Here is a 16,290-nt window from a genome sequence, read left to right as displayed (position 1 = left end):
ATTGTACTGTCGTTGAATTTATGTTTTACTATATGCCATTTTTTGTTCCTACATTGTATTATATTCAGCTGAGAGTGCCATTATACGCAACTCTCGTTCATACGCTCGTAACATCTCGCGATCTCTTGATTGCTATGGCGTATCAGGAAGGGGAGTCGCTTGAATCCTGGCTCAGTGAGTGATTATTGCTATTTTATCAATCAAAACATTCCTGTTATCATGCAGATTCTAATGCCAGGGTCACAATACAGTAAATTATTTTCTACAGTAGATGTCAGCACTGCTTTCAAGCACTGTCTGTGTATGTTCTTCTGTGGGTTTTAGCTTGTATTTTTTTAAAGTCTTTTTATTCTATTTATTTTTTATCTCATGCGCGGATCGGTTGGCACTTTTTAAATTTCGTTGTACATGTGACAATGACAAATAAAGATCTGTTCTATATTCTATTCTATTTCGGCTCCGTTATGGTTGTCACTGGTCTATGTGTGCATCATGTCAGTCATCAGGGTGGAGATCTGTTTTTAAATGTGTCTGTTGACTTGACACGAATTATTGTAATTGTATGATTAGACTAATGATCAAATCATGTGGAAATGTATGTGTGTGTCTCAGATAAAGCCACCCATCCAACTAACAGACAAGAGGACTGGGAGTACATCATTGGCTTCTGTGACCAAGTCAACAAAGAACTTGAAGGGTTTGTTTTATATTCACAAAACGTTTGTCATTTTCCTCCCCTTGGAAAAATATATATCATTTGAACTTTCTTCCTGCAGCCCCCAAATTGCAATACCATTACTAGTCCACAAAATCCACTCACCACAAGAATGGGAAGCTCTTCAGGCTCTTACAGTAAGAAGAACAATCTTCTGTGCAGCATAAGCAAGCTTGATTGATTTAAATATCTTGATTGTGTGCGTAGGTGTTAGAGGCGTGCATGAAAAACTGCGGGAGGAGGTTTCATAATGAAGTTGGAAAATATCGATTTTTAAACGAGTTGATTAAAGTTGTGTCTCCAAAGGTGAGTTGTCTTAAGTGCTGTACAACGAACCCCCATGTATCTCAGGGGATCCACCCCGCTCCTCAAAATGTTTGGCCAAACCTGATCATTTCACTGATTTCCAGTACATGGGCGACAGCGCACCCGAGAAGGCAAAGACAAAGATTGTAGAAATGCTGTACAGCTGGACCGTGGCGTTCCCTAATGAGCCTAAGATAAACGAAGCCTACCAAACACTGAGAAGACAAGGTATGCTTTGACACAATTTGGAGGAGCCTTCTTTTCCTCTCCCTTTCTTTGTTCATGACAACTCTCTTCCCAAAGGGCTGGTGACCCGGGACCCAGAATTGCCGCTGGACCGGACTTTGATTCCCTCTCCGCCCACACGGCCTAAACACCCTGTGTTTGACAACGAAGACATGGGGAAGGTCTGCAAGCTTTTGTTATGTTATTTGATAAACAGATTGCGAACTGCTCCAGATGATTGCCCAGTAAGACTTAGACAGACTTTGTCATTTTGTAAACACTTGGTGCACACAAAACGAAATTTCGTTGCATACGACTCTCCACAATGAAATGATATTTCGGCTGAATAAATAGTGACATTACTATATAAATATGAAATAAGATAAGTATGAGTGCAGCAGTGATAAAGCATGTAAACAGTGCAGGAAACAAAAACAATATTTACAAAGTGCGCAGAGGAATGCCAAGTTGACTGTTCAACAGTCTGACGACAGTAGGGAAAAAACTGTTGCAGAACCTGGTGGACCTGCAGCGGATGCTGCGAAACCTCTTCCCAGAGGGTAGCAGGGAGAACAGACCTTGGTGGGGGTGTGATGGGTCACTCATAATATTACGGGCTCGGGACACGCAGCGCTGGGATGACAAGTCCTGAATGGAGGGAAGAGGAGCCCCGATGATCCTCTCTGCTGTCCTCACCACTCGCCTTACGTTCTTCCAATCGGAGGCGCTGCAACCCCCACACCACACCGAGAGACAGCTTGTCAGAATGCTCTCTATGGTGCTTCGGTAGAACGTCCTCATGATGGGTGGGGGCAGGTGGGCTCTCCTCATCCTCCGCAGGAAGTACAAGCGCTTCTGTGCCCTTACTTGCGCTTGTTTTGTCGGCAATGTTTCTATGTTGGTGTGTGTGTGTCCACAGCTCCTTACTGAGCTTCTCCGGAGCAAAAATCCTGAAGACCTTCAGGAGGCCAACAGGTTAATCAAAAATATGGTTAAGGAGGTAAGACACTTCAACAATCATGTTGTGTTTTAAAATCTAAACAAAATTATCTTCAAATATTTCATACAATTATTTTGTTTAGTATTTACGAACTTTGCCGTCGTGGTAACCGCCAGAGCTGATTTTGCGATTACATCGTCTGTCATTTTCCAGGACGAGGTACGGGTGCAGAAGGCATCAAAACGCTGCAACACGCTGGAGGAGGTAAACATCAACGTCAAGCTCTTGTCCGAGATGCTGTCCCACTACGACAAAGATTCCTCGTCAGAGTCTGACAAGGAGATTATGAAGGTTTGCCTTTTTAAAAAAAGGTCAAGTCACATAAGCCTTACTTGACAACCTTGTTTTTGCTGCCTTAGGAACTGTATGACCGCTGTGATAAGCTGAGGCGGGCCGCTTTCAAAATGGCCACAGAGGCTGAGGACAACGACACTAGTTTAGGTTTGCCAAGTTCTTCCACCCAATCAGTTAAGGACAATTGATGAATTCTTAACGAGGGATGAATGGTTACTCTGCTCAGGTGACATCCTGCAGGCCAGCGATGATCTCTCCAGAGTCATCAACGCCTACAAGAAGATTGTTGAGGGCTTGCCCATCAATGGAGACAGCCTGGAGCCTCGTGGACATAACGGTCAGATGGTTATATGAGCCCACACATTGACACGCAAGAAAAAATGCACGCACGCACACATGCATATACATACATACTAGGGGTGTAACGATTCATCAATACACATCGATTAATCGATATAATGCTCTACGATTTATTAACATCGATGCTAAACGTAAACATCGATTTATATCGCCGTGTTTGACTTCGGACATTAGATGCGACTTTATTTTGAAATCCAGTTCATTGTTGCTTGCTTCCTCTTTCCGGGAGCAGTGCGCGGCGTTGTTGTGTTGTGAGCAGAGCAGGCACGTGAAAGGGGAGTCGACAACTAGTACGCGGCTCCTGGGCTGGTGCTATGGCTAGTGTCCAAAAAGATGAGGAAATTTGCTCCCCTTTAGGCTTCAAGTCATTCGTTTGGAAGCACTTAAGATTCCAAAGAAAAGATGGCTCAACGGACAAGACGCGTGCAGTTTGTAAATCCTGCCATGTGGTGATCAAATATTCAGGGAGCACAAATCTCGCCGCACATTTAAAGAAAAAACACGACATCAAAGTTCAGTGTTTAAGTAAGCACTTTGTATACTACAATACTCTTGTAATTTCCTAAATAAAGAGTTTGCGGTACCTTGTTGATTTTGTGTATGAATTGTTATAAATCAGGATATTGTTCTATATTTTTTATTTAAAAAAAAATATACATATCGATCGTAGAGCACTATATCGCGATGTATCGTGAATGAATCGCAGCAGGCTTTAAGATATCGGCAAATATCGTATCGTGGTTCTTTGTATCGATATGATATCGTATTGTGACAAAACCCGCGATTTACACCCTATATATGTATTAGGGGTGTAAATTGCGGGTTTTGTCACGATACGATATCATATCTGATATCGTGTTTTTTCTTTAAATGTGCGGCGAGATTTGTGGTCCCTGAATATTTGATCACCGCATGGCAGGATTTACAAACTGCACGTGTCTTGTTCGTTGAGCCATCTTTTCTTTGGAATCCAAAGTGCGATATAAATCGATGTTTACGTTTAGCATCGATGCCAATAAATCGTAGAGCATTATATCGATTAATCGATGTGTATCGATGAATCGTTACACCCCTAATATATACACACATACACACACATCTCGGTTTTCGACCAGAAGGCGGTTCGAGAAGTCAATCGGTCGAATTCCGTATCTGTTTTTCCCATTACAAATAATGGAAAAAAATGTAATCCGTTCCGAGACTAAAAAAACCCCGCCTTTTTTAAGCATTTTTTCATTTGCGCATTTTTGTCCGATCGCGCAACTGCAGCGCACCGCCAACCGCGCAACTGTAGCGCGCCGCCGACCGCGCAACTGCACCGCGCTGGTCGCATTATTGTGACAGAGTCGTCGCTGAAATCTAGAAAATATTTTTAAAGTCCTGATGTACTTTCCATAATTTAAGTGGACCTCAGTGCGCAGGGAGCTTAATTTGGTCCGATCGCGCAACCGCAGCACGCCAAGCGCTCACTGTCTCATTGCTTTAAGAGCGTCTTTGTGTTTTAGGATGGCTTTACTGCTCCCACTTGCTTTCTTTGGAGGCATGATTAGGGGTTAATACAATCCTCAAAGTAACAAAAATACAATAACGAACGGAGTCAGTCAGTATCCGGGCTGCGCGGTCGAGTTTTCTCGGGTCCTCATCTTGCGAGGTTCGACCTCGGAATTTTCATCGACAACCAAAGCAAAGAATTCTCGAATTTTCCGTTCGAATTCCGATGTGTTTGAGAACCGGGACATTCGAAAACCGAGATTTGACTGTATATAGAAATGACACATGCCCTCACAATCTTACCGCGTTTACCTTCCAGACTCGCCGGAGACGACGGACACACTCGTGGACCTGGCCGGCGGCGCTGACCCGCCGAGCCCTCCTCAACCCGCAGTCCCCGCGCTGCTCTCCGGCGATCTGTCAGACATCTTGGGAGATTCGTCCTTCCCCGCCCTGCCGCCGCCTCCGAAACAGCCGACGGGCTCTCCGGCCCATCAGGGCAGCGGTCCGGCTCACCCTCCGCCTGACTTCGCCTCCGACGCGTTCTCGCTTCTTGATCAGGAGCTGCTGTCGTTAGGTGCTCGCACAACTCCTTGACTTATGAGCAGACTAAAGGACTTTTCTGATCTGAATACACCCTAAATGAATTTTGTATGTCTTGCAGGACTAAAAGATGAGGACCCCGCATTAGCAGGCAACCAACCCAAACCAAAGCTGAACGAAGCGACCAATCAATGGAGTTCTTTGCAGGTATTTTCCACTACTAGTTCCACGTTGGCCCTTCTAGTACACACATAAAAAGGAAAAGGTACACAGAACAAGTGCTCAAAGGGCTTTCCGTGCCTTCAGCCCCCTGCATCGAGTGCAGATTTGTTTGGGAGCGCTGTATGCCCGGCTCCACTCTTACCCCCGGCAGAACCTGACTTGACCTCACTCCAGAATCTTCAAGACTTGGCTATGATGGGCTTCCCCGATCACAAAAGGTATGTTTTTTTTTCTACTTTGTTATATTAGTCACAATTTGTATGTTATCTCTAATAGATGTGATGAATAAAACATGTGGCTTTGCACATTTCCCAGTCATATGATGATGGGAAGCAATTTCAGGGCACCGCCAGTCGTTCCTCCCCCTACGGGCGTGTCGAGCTCCTCCTCTCCAGGATCTCTCCTTCAAACCGTTCTGCCCAGCTCGCCTGCTCTGACCCACACCAAGGCCCAGAACCTGGCCTCCATCCCGGGCAGCCCGCTGTTCCACCCGCTCTCCCCAGCCCACGCCGCCGCTCAGGGAAGCCCTGCCAGAGCGGCGCAGATATCCCTGAGCAATGTTCACGTTCCTCTGGAGGCCATCAGACCCAGTAAGATTACACTCAAATAGATTTGGCTAATCGGCTGGGTGTCATGTCTGCTGGCTTCCGATCGGCTAGCCGCTAACCCGTTCTTCCCGCTGTAGGTAAAGTGCTGCCGGTCACCGCCTACGACAAGGACGGCGTTCGGGTTCTGTTCAACTTTGCCTCCGACTCTCCCCCCGGCAGGCTCGACGTGTTAGTCATGGTGGTGTCCATGCTTAACACGGCACCACTCCCTGTGCACGGGGTGGTACTGCAAGCTGCTGTACCAAAGGTAAGAAGTTGTGCTTTTTCTGAAACATCCAAAAAAGCCACAAGATGGCGCCAAAGCCCCTTCTAACAAAAGCAATGCTTTGGCACCATCTTGTGGTATCTTGGCACTAGCAATTAGTTTTACAAAGCCAAGCCTGACTAATGTAAAAGTAGTGATTTGTCATCATCTAATGTCATCACTATGCAATTATAACCCCGGCCCTCGTATTCCAGTCAATGAAGGTGAAGCTGCAGCCTCCTTCGGGAACAGAACTGGCTGCGTTCAACCCCATCCTGCCGCCAGCCTCCATCACACAGATCATGCTGCTGGCCAATCCAATGAAGGTGAGTCACACCCACACACGCAAATGTCACATTACTCTCAATACAGATCAGCTGACATCACCTCACGTTTTGCTGACTCGCTGTCATTGTTTGTTGTTTGCGTGTTTTCAGGAGAAGGTTCGCCTGCGTTACAAACTGGCATTCACACTTGGGGGTGTACTGTGCAACGAGGTGGGGGAAGTGGACCAGTTCCCCCCGCCCGAGGCATGGGGACACCTATAAACACAAAACTCCAGACAACTATCATCACTCCATTAATACAGTTGAAACAACTTAACATTTTAGTTTTTTTTCTTTTTACTAAAACAAAAATGTCATATGTCTCCTCTGACAGGAATATCCAAGTTAATGTTTACACCTGTAATGACAAAAATCATGATAAATTAAATCTTAATGGTGATAAACCTATGCGTACATTTTCAGAATTTGTTACTAGAACAAATGTGTCAGATCCGATGTTCCCTCTAAGCTGCGCAGTCGCGCACTGCCCGCACATTCTCAGCGCACAAGAAAATCTATCCAGCCCATAAAAAAACCACTCCCCCCACCCCCGAAGCGAAGCGAACACGCAGCGTTTGACGTCCCATTGAGATGAAAAATTAGAGGGAACATTGCATGTAACACCCATATTGCACAGTTAAAATGTAGCCATGTAAAAGTAACATGTGGATGACAGCGGTTCTCCTGCTCACCGCTGTGTTTCAGCTCGATCATTTTTTTTAGCAGCATTTAGTGTGACTACTGCAGTACGGTAAAAGCTGTTAGCAAATCTGCTGGTCCTTGATTTAATTGATCTGCAGCGTCTGCCTGACGGCAACAGTTCGAAAAGGGAGTGGTCAGCGTGGGAAGTGTCCTTTATAATGTTCTGTGTTTTTTTGAGACAGCGGGTTTTGTGTAGATCTTCCAGTGCTGGGAGAGGGCAGCCAACGATCCTCTGTGCTGTGTTGATGACCCCTTGGAGCTTTTTCCTCTGAGCTGCAGTGCAGCTGGTGTACCAAACACATCCACAGTATAGAATAGAATAAAATAGAATAGAATAGAATAGAATAGAATAGAATAGAATAGATCTTTATTTGTCATTGTCACACGTACAACGAAATTTAAAAAGTGCCAACCGATCAGCGCATGAGATAAAAAATAAATAGAATAAAAAGATTAAAAGTATTAAAGTATGTGAAAATGCTCTCTATGGAGCACCGACAGAAGGATGCTGAGTAAAAGAAAAGATGGCCTAAAATGATCTATCTGTCAACCGGATTCTAAATCGACTTTTTATATAAGTGATACTTCCGCTTGCTGGGTCCTATCTGTGAAATCAGAATACCGTAATTTAAAAAAATAAGTGAAACCGCAATGTAGCCACGGATTGCTGTAATTTGAATTTCAGGTGACGTCAGCAGCGCGGCGTGGCATGGTGGTTGTTTAATTAAAGGACAAAGATTGATCATCGGAGTACAACGACAACGTACTACCAGCATCATTGGCGGTTTTGTTTCTAAGTGACACGACGGCAGGGGCAACAGTCCGGGACGGACTACATACAACACGTTGGTTTCAAAAGGATTTTCAAAAGGTACTCTAAAAAAGACTAAATTTACAAGTAAAGGTAAGAATACTGCAGTGGTACGTTTAAATGTACACTGGTGTGTTTAAAATGTTATTAAGTTTAATCAACAATGGGATAAGTGAAGAAGAAAAAAACGAGGGGTGACAGGATTCTGACTTTTTTTCTCAGAATTCTGACTTTATTCTCAGAATTCTGACTTTAGTCTCAGAATTCTTTAAAGTCAGAATTCCCAATTTCTGACTTTAAACTCTCCGACTTTAAAGTCAGAATTCTGAGAATAAAGTCAGAATTCTGAGAATAAAGTCAGAATTCTGAGAATAAAGTCAGAACTCTGAGAATAAAGTCAGAATTCTGACTGTATGGCGTGGGGTGGCAGAGGGAAAGTCAGTGTGGTGTGGTTTTGACCATAGGAGCATAGGGGCTTTTAGCTGAATCAAACATGTAATGCTAGAAATAATATAAATAACTTTTAGAAACTCTCAAGAAATAACAAACATAATAAATAATAAACATAAAAATGATAAACGACAACGAACAAAGACTTGAATGTGTTCAAAGTCATGTTTAAATATTGGAAACAATAAACATAATAAAGCAAACACAACAAAAGAAAATTTGTGCTTTTTGGGACTAAATACAATGTGTTTTTTTTAGCAGAATCAAACATGTAATGGTAGAAATAATATAAGTAACTTTTAGAAACTCTCAAGAAATAAAAATAATAAATAATAAACATAAAAATGATAAATGACAACGAACAAAGACTTGAATGTGTTCAAAGTCATGTTTAAATATAGTAAAGAACAAACATAATAAAGCAAACACAACAAAAGAAAAAAATTGGTGCTTTTTGGGACTAAATACAATGTTTTTTTTAGCTGAATCAAACATGTAATGCTAGAAATAATATAAATAACTTTTAGAAACTCTCAAGAAATAACAAAAATAGAAAACATCAAATGTTTTACTGATTAAATAAATAATAAACACAGTGATGATAAAGAATAATGAATTAAGACTTAAATGTGTTCAAAGTTACGTTTAAACATTGGACACCAAACATAATGAACCAAACGCAAGAAAAGAAAAAGTGTGCTTTTTAGGACAAAAATGCAGTATGATTCTTTTTCCAGCTGAATCAAAGACGGCAGTGGGGCAAAAATATGCCATAAAGAAAGTCATGCTTGTGCATGGGGATGCTATTTTTTATTTTGAATGTTGTTAAGGGCGGCTCGGTGGGGCACTGGGTAGCACATTCGCCTCACAGTTAGGAGGGTGCGGGTTCGATTCCACCTCCGGCCCTCCCTGTGTGGAGATTGCATGTTCTCCCCGGGCCCGCGTGGGATTTCTCCGGGCACTCAAGTTTGCTCCCACATCCCAAAAAAATGCTTGGTAGGCCGATTGAAGACTTCAAAAGGTTTAAAAAGTTAAAAAGTCTCCCCTTATCTCAACCGTAAGTTAATTTAAAAAGTTAGAAAATTTTAAAAAAATAAAAGTGCCGTTTTTTCCATGTATAATGCGCAAATTTTAACTAATTTATTGTCCTAAAATCTGCGGTGCGCATTATACATGGGTACAATAAAACAACAAAATTATTATTATTTTTTTTTTTATCCGGATATGATATGGAGGCCGCCATTACAGATGCGCTTTCTTCTCTGGTGTTCACTTCAAACACGCTCCATACGAACACAATGCTCTCGTATCAGACGCTTGCTCGATCACCAGCTCGTTTGCTGTAACAATGTACCCTACACAAATCCGAAACATTTCTTCGCTATTGAGTTTGCTAGCGCATGCGCAGTGATACTGACCGGCAGAATAACATCCGGTTGTTCCCAAAGATGATCTTTTTTCTGAAATAATTTTACGTTTACGGACTTAAGTAGGAGTCAAAATTTAGGTGCGTATTATACATGGGTACAGGCTTTTTTCCAGCATCAACATGCTATTTTTAGGGTGCGTATTATACATGGGGGCGCATTATACATAGAAAAAAACGGTAATAGACAATAACAATAAACACACAATAAGGTACAACACACAAACATACGACAAGTAATAGATAGTCTCAGTATTCTGGTTACACTGGATTTGATGTAAAGTACATTTGCAATTAATAAATTAACAACAGGACACAGGTGTTCATGCGATTAATAATCACCACATTAAACATACATTGATAGTTGATTTTTTAGATTTGTCTTGAAGATGGATATGGATTGCAACATTTTTAGTGTTTCGTAAAACTCATTCCAAATCTGTGGCCCTTTGCACACAATGCTAAAGCTTGTAGATTTTAGTTTCCGTTTTTTCCCAATGATTAGATTGCTATTCCTGGTGGTGTGGGTGTGGCTGGGCGTACAGATTGGGATGAGTTGACAGAGTTTATAGTTTCGTTTATGGACAGTCTGATACATGACGCAAGCATTCTGGAAATAGTTGTGTTCAACAAGCCTCGGAAGATTGTGTTGGTGGAAGATTGTTTTAGTGGGGGCATTAAACTCAGACCATGTTATTGTCATGTCTTGTCCCCAGTTTTGTTGTGTGTGTAGATTGTCATCGTCTCTGTGTGTCTGTGTGCTCGCCCCTCCCTTCCTGTGTGCCCATGATTAGTGTAATCATACTCCCCTGCCTCTTGTTACCCGTGTTGTATTTAAGTTCTGTATTTAAGCTACAGCACAAGTCATTGTGCAAAATGTGAATGTTTTAATGTGAGCAAAATGTTATGTCTGAAAGGTGTATATGTCTCATATCTTCCAGAACAGGACCCTCAGCCAGGCCAAAGCAGGACTCTTCCCATGGCCAAAGCAGGACCCTTCCCATGGCCAAAGCAGGACCCTTCCCATGGCCAAAGCAGGACTCTTCCTATGGCCAAAGCAGGACTCTTCCCATGGCCAAAGCAGGACTCTCACATACTATATAACATCTACACATCCCATTTTTCAGATTTTTGTCTTTTTTTTAAGTGGACCAAATTACTTATTCAAAAATAAAGCGTGCATATCTGATGTTGCTCACAGTAGTCCTCAATTTGCTCAGGGAGATTGTGTGTATGCCCAGATACATGAAAAATTAGAGGGAACATTGGTCAGATCCCCAGTATTTTAGCATTTATTTGTATTTATTCACTGTTCACACAGTGTCACCGTTTTAGTAAAAAATCTCATTTGACAAAGATTTTGCGATGTCACTGGAGAAGGATTAATTTCTAACAACCAAAATTCTATTCTATTTCATTAAACGTTATTCATTGATTATCATTTTTCTTCAACTAGTATCGGGGAGGACAAAACCAGCCGCACCATATTCAGATCGACATTATCATTTGAAAGGAGTTGATGAGCTTGGTCTGGCAAAAGTTTGCTTTGTTGCCATCTCTGAGCAATTCTAAGCCTTCACTTTAAGCAGGCGTTCACGATAATTGCCGTATGTTTAACTGTCAGTTAACACCGAACCTTGACAATGTGAAATAAAATATATGGACATAAACAAAAGTAAATATTCGGCAGTGAAATTGCGTCAGGGTGACGACTCCGCAAAGCCTCGTTTGCATCTGAGATGTGCAGAAGCGCGTGTTAAATGTACATAAATCAAATCTACTGTATTGTCATTTGTGAATATGTGACATGTTTTACATTTGTACATTCAGTTTGTTTGCAGCATGAAATAAATATTTGTGTGTGAGTGGAAGCTGGTGTGTTATGAAAGAAGCATCACCGGGTTGGTTATCAAACAGGATTTTAGTTGGAAATGAATAGAAACGGTAGAAAAAGAGCCGAGTGTTCACATTTGCACTGTGCCTTCGTTGATGATGGCCCTGGCCAAGTTGCGGGCCAGGGCCAGTCTGAGGAGCTCCACTTTGGTCACCTCTAAGTCTTCCTCCTGGAACAGCAAAGACACCCAAATGAAGAATAAATGTCCAAATATGGTCAATTTCATTTTTGCCCCCACAACTCAATACTATTGGTCTCTCCCAACTTTGGCAGTTATTTGGAAACATTAAAATATTTGAAAAGAATTGGAAATAGCTCGAGAACTCTATTGCATCTTCCTCACATCGTGGAGCCATGCAATCTGGGTGATTTTTAGTCAATAACAATTGAAAATAACATACATTCGAGTGAGCGTGTTTTGTAAGAGATGAATGTGTCGCGCTTTGACACACTGAGGAGACGTGTACCTGCATGGGGGCGTCGGTCGTGGAAGCAGCGGTGGCGGAGTTTGAGGAGGTGAGTTCCTCCAAACAGAAGATAAGCTCGTAGGTTTGCTCTGCAGTGAAAATGACCTGAAATTCAGCACAAACCAATGACATCAATGGATCGAGTTCCCTTTGTGCACATTTTCATAACCCAAGCAATACGTGAGATGCTGGGGCACAGTTGGTGCCGGCATCTAGCATCTTCGGTAGCGGTGAGGTTTCTGAAGACAGCGGTGATATGTTGTAAGCCAGCTCAACGTTTTGCCTCACTGACCTCTTTTTGCTCAAGCAGGGGCAGGGCATCTGTCAGTAGAGTCATCCAGAAGCTTCTGGGGGCGATCTTGGCAGTCATCAAGGAGAGGAGAAGCTTGGCCGCCTCCCTGAAGTGCTTCTCGCCGTAAAGCTTGTGGAACTCACGGTACTTCCCTAAAACAAAAAAAAAGAAAGGAAAAGACATGAAAAGAAAATTCAAGCCCATACCAGAGCAACATGACACACTCTTAATGGGGTTCGGCCTCCCACAAAGCTTGAGGAAAATCATACCAAGGAATGTAAGCCTGTCACTGAGCAGCATTGCCGAACCTAAATTGTCGATGAGGTCCAGATCGGAAAAGGTCCCTCTGGCAGAGTAATCCTGTAAATACCTGAGGACGCATGCAGAGGTTCATTAGATGGGTTGAGGTTTTCCGAGGGGGTTGGGGTCATCCTGGGGCACAAACAAACCTTTCTGAAATCAAGGTGGCGAAGGCGGCGTCTTTGGCTCTGATGCTCCAGGAGAGAGCGGAACCGAGTCTGTTGTTCCTCAGAGCACGCATGGCCATGATCTTACAAATACTGCGCACTGGGTAAAATAGACACACAAAAATCAGTTTGTACTCCAAAGTAATGTTTACAAAAGCCACAGTTTGAACATTTCATTCAGTGATTAGCTTCGCTACCTTGCTCTGACATCTGCCGTTGCTCACAGATCCTGAGCACCTTGAGGGCTTTACGCTCCGTGTCTAAGGGTATGCGCTCCATCTGCAGCTCCAGGTAAACGCGGCCAAACTCAGGGCAGTGGTCAAAGTAGTCCACGGCCAACTGCCACAGACTGAACACAAGAATGACATGTTGAAGAATTCGCTCACTCTGTGCTAAGATGCCCGACGATATGGTTGATCATGACGGAGCCTTTACCTATGGTGAGTGAAGAGACCAGATGCGTACTCCAACAACAGAAACTCTCTCAAGTTGGAGCCAAAGCTAAGAAGACAAAACAAAAAAAAGATTTGCTGCAGCTCTGTGATGTGACAACGCGTCTGGTTACTCGTACGGTCCTTACTGCAAATTGTGGGACTGAAGGAGCTGGCAGTGATCAAGTAGATCTGTCAGGTGGGCCACGAACCACCAATTGTTCAGGGCAATGCTGAGGGGACACACAAGGGAGGATTTAATAAAAACATTGAGGCAACAATTAAAAAAAGGCACAGTAAATTCAATCACTACCTGCAGTCCTTAATGACCTGATGTATGTCAAACTCAAAAGCAGCTAATAAAATGCTGTCCAAGGCTTCTGGCACGCTCCTGGGGTCTAGAAACATGGTCATGCAGGACTGTAAAGAGCGCACAAACATGTTAGACAGCTGAGATTAAGAAGCGTCATGAATGGCAAACAGCGCCGCTGTCACGACCGTACCTGTGCGTAGAAATGCAGCTCTGTGGATTTGACTGTGGGGTGGCTGTAGAGCAACCTTGTGACCAGAAAGTGGTACCAGGTGCCAACAAGTTCTTTATGTTCCAGCAAAGTGTCTTCATCTCCCACTAAGATCTGGAATAAAAACATTACAGGGAATTAAATGCCTTTGGCACACAGTCAAGACACGAATACTACAGTAGTTACACTTTGTGAAAGGCTGAGGGTGCTCTGACCTTGCATATGAGTTCCAGGTGTGGGTTGCTGGCAAAAGAGTTGTCCTGGAGGCAGCGGTCTACTTCCTCGTGCCAGTGTCGCCACTTGATGTCAAACTCTGTCGATGTCTGGGTGCCACCGGGCTGAAGGAACGTTCAACAGGAGTGGGGATTCTTTCAGTGGTGCTTGAACATTACAGCCTTCCACAAAACAACGTCCCTATAGCCTAAATAAATCAAAAATGAATTTGAGCAAGGTCTTACATGATAGAAGGGCATCTTGCTGAGCAGGTTGTCCATCAGCTTGAACATGCTCCTGGCAGCGGGCTGGAGGGTGGCCTGCTTCACCAGCAACTGTCTGACTTCCTCCAAGCGCCCCTGCACCACGTAGCCCACCACCTGTGCCAGAAAATGTCGTCATAAATCTCCGTGAATTCACAGGCGGATTGCGCACATCACCTACCACGTCCCAGTAGTCGCGGTGTTCAGCGGGACTCTCGCTTCGCAGCACATGCATGGCCTTCTCGTCCACATCGGCCTTGTGCAACCTCACCCAGTTTAGCAGGTGGAGCAACAGAGGGCCTGCTAAGGAAACAGGCAGAATCGAGAGAAAGGTTGGCTGTAAACATAGAAAAAAGGAGGGGAAAAAAATATGATCATAGTGACACTGACCAGCGTCAATGAAGAGCACTTCACAGAGATTCCAGATCAGTTCAATGGCCAACAGGATTGACACCTAATTAAACAGAACAAAAGATTGGGTGAGATTAAAATGCAATACAAATAGTAATTATATTTTAGAAATCCACTTTATTCATTCTGGGTTTTTTTTTTCCAATCATAGAAGAATATTCAGAATGATGCTTGATGAAAAAAAGCACACACCTGATTTCCATATTGTGTGCACAGCGCTGAGTCACTGGTATTAACTAATAAAAGGAAGACATTAAAAGAAACCATATATTATCATTGAATAGTCGGTGCTAACAATCCATAACTGTAGTAAGAAAATGCAAACCTGCAACTTGTTGAAGCTCTTCTATACATGCTCGAATTATAGATCTATAATTTTTACTAATGCTGACAAATCTAAGGAGGAAAAAACATGTTTGACACCATGATTGCAGATGAATAGGGTAAGTCACGAGTTGAGACTTACTGGGACTTCTTGTTCTTGCTGGGGATCTCCTCTTGGATTGTTTGGAGGCCAACAAAGATGTGGTGTGACTCATTGAAGAGTTTGCGTAAAATGGGAGAGTAAATGTCTTCGTCCTTCCTGACGTCGTGGATGGAGGAGCTGCATGACCCCAAACCGCCTGCAAACGGAGGGCAGAAGCAAGCAGGCATTGGATAGGATACACCTGACAGAGGCAAAGTATAGCTACACTGAGCATTTATATTATCAAGAGTCCCAGAATATTTGTTCAATTAATGTATCAGTAATTACCAAATGCCACTCAACATGGGTTTGAATGTAAATGTGTAGGCTTTTTATATACACACCCGGTTGTTTGTAAAGGGTCTCATACACAAGGATATTTCCTGGACCCCAAGCAAAACCCAAATGCTTCCCATGTCTGGATGTTGGGATATTCTGCAAGGGAAAATAACAGACATGGCATGAACACAACAGAAACAGACATTTGTCATATCTTAACTTGAACTTGTACTCAAGAAACTACATTTTGAGCTGTGTGGAGTTTGAATGGTTTTGCTGGACGTTTACGTCTGACATATTTGAGAGAAGATAAAATGAGAAAAATTAGGTTTCTTACTGTAATTATCGGGTCAACGTCGACCTCCTCCATCTGGGAGTAATTTCACCAGTACAATACAATGTGAAATAGTATAGAGAGAGTGAGAAATACACAGATGAAGTACAAATGGAATGGTTTAGCGTGCGCCTGCCATACATCGAAAGGGCCCCGTGATGTCGCCTGATGACGTCAGGACATGGCTGCCCATTCTCATGCCTGATTTTCCATACCCCTTCTTTTCGTAGGCAATCCGAATTTATAAAGCACCGAAATTACACTACGAAACTATTGTCTGACGAGAACCACACCCGCGGTATTCAGTTTTATATGAAAGTAATTTAGGAACACAAAAATGACGAACATACAATGGCCGTTTGTACGTAGGCGGGAAACAAAGACCGCATTTCATGGCAAAGATAGTCGGTCTTGGGGTAGTCGGTGCTTTGATTCGGTACATTTACCGCAATCTAAACGCCAACAAAGTAAAAAAAAAAAAAACATGCGCGTTCACGCGGGGCCAACAATCTCTGTAACGAGCATCTTG

At 43.1% G+C, this 16,290-nt stretch overlaps 2 protein-coding genes across 4 annotated transcripts; one reads left to right on the top strand and one right to left on the bottom strand.

Annotated features, from left to right (window-relative positions):
• Window positions 1-90: 90 nt before the first annotated feature.
• gga3b (golgi associated, gamma adaptin ear containing, ARF binding protein 3b) lies at window positions 91-6,738 on the top strand. The gene is made up of 17 exons (XM_061303934.1): window positions 91-174; window positions 613-697; window positions 777-852; window positions 923-1,021; window positions 1,126-1,249; window positions 1,325-1,428; window positions 2,166-2,246; window positions 2,400-2,537; window positions 2,606-2,687; window positions 2,767-2,877; window positions 4,711-4,968; window positions 5,056-5,141; window positions 5,241-5,374; window positions 5,472-5,746; window positions 5,842-6,011; window positions 6,224-6,334; window positions 6,446-6,738. Exons 1-17 carry the CDS (start codon window positions 135-137, stop codon window positions 6,554-6,556), a joined length of 2,085 nt encoding a protein of 694 aa, XP_061159918.1. The 5' UTR covers window positions 91-134; the 3' UTR covers window positions 6,557-6,738.
• Window positions 6,739-11,625: 4,887 nt separating this feature from the next.
• Window positions 11,626-16,271, bottom strand: nup85 (nucleoporin 85). Of its 3 annotated transcripts, none has more exons than XM_061303335.1 (19): window positions 15,765-16,271; window positions 15,493-15,583; window positions 15,149-15,350; window positions 15,008-15,078; window positions 14,875-14,918; window positions 14,662-14,725; window positions 14,453-14,574; window positions 14,254-14,388; window positions 14,011-14,133; window positions 13,778-13,909; window positions 13,588-13,694; window positions 13,424-13,507; window positions 13,279-13,344; window positions 13,041-13,192; window positions 12,826-12,943; window positions 12,646-12,746; window positions 12,377-12,528; window positions 12,085-12,189; window positions 11,626-11,786 (listed from the first exon to the last, which is right to left on the bottom strand). In XM_061303335.1, exons 1-19 carry the CDS (start codon window positions 15,795-15,797, stop codon window positions 11,688-11,690), a joined length of 2,001 nt encoding a protein of 666 aa, XP_061159319.1. In that variant the 5' UTR covers window positions 15,798-16,271; the 3' UTR covers window positions 11,626-11,687. The 3 variants fall into 3 exon arrangements, with proteins under 3 accessions (XP_061159319.1, XP_061159320.1, XP_061159322.1); XM_061303336.1 differs by having other exon boundaries at window positions 14,453-14,571; XM_061303338.1 differs by having other exon boundaries at window positions 15,149-15,305.
• Window positions 16,272-16,290: the final 19 nt, after the last annotated feature.

Source organism: Syngnathus typhle, linkage group LG17, assembly GCF_033458585.1.
Source record: "Syngnathus typhle isolate RoL2023-S1 ecotype Sweden linkage group LG17, RoL_Styp_1.0, whole genome shotgun sequence".
Taxonomy (NCBI): domain Eukaryota; kingdom Metazoa; phylum Chordata; class Actinopteri; order Syngnathiformes; family Syngnathidae; genus Syngnathus; species Syngnathus typhle.
This window is presented reverse-complemented; position numbering and strand designations above follow the sequence as displayed.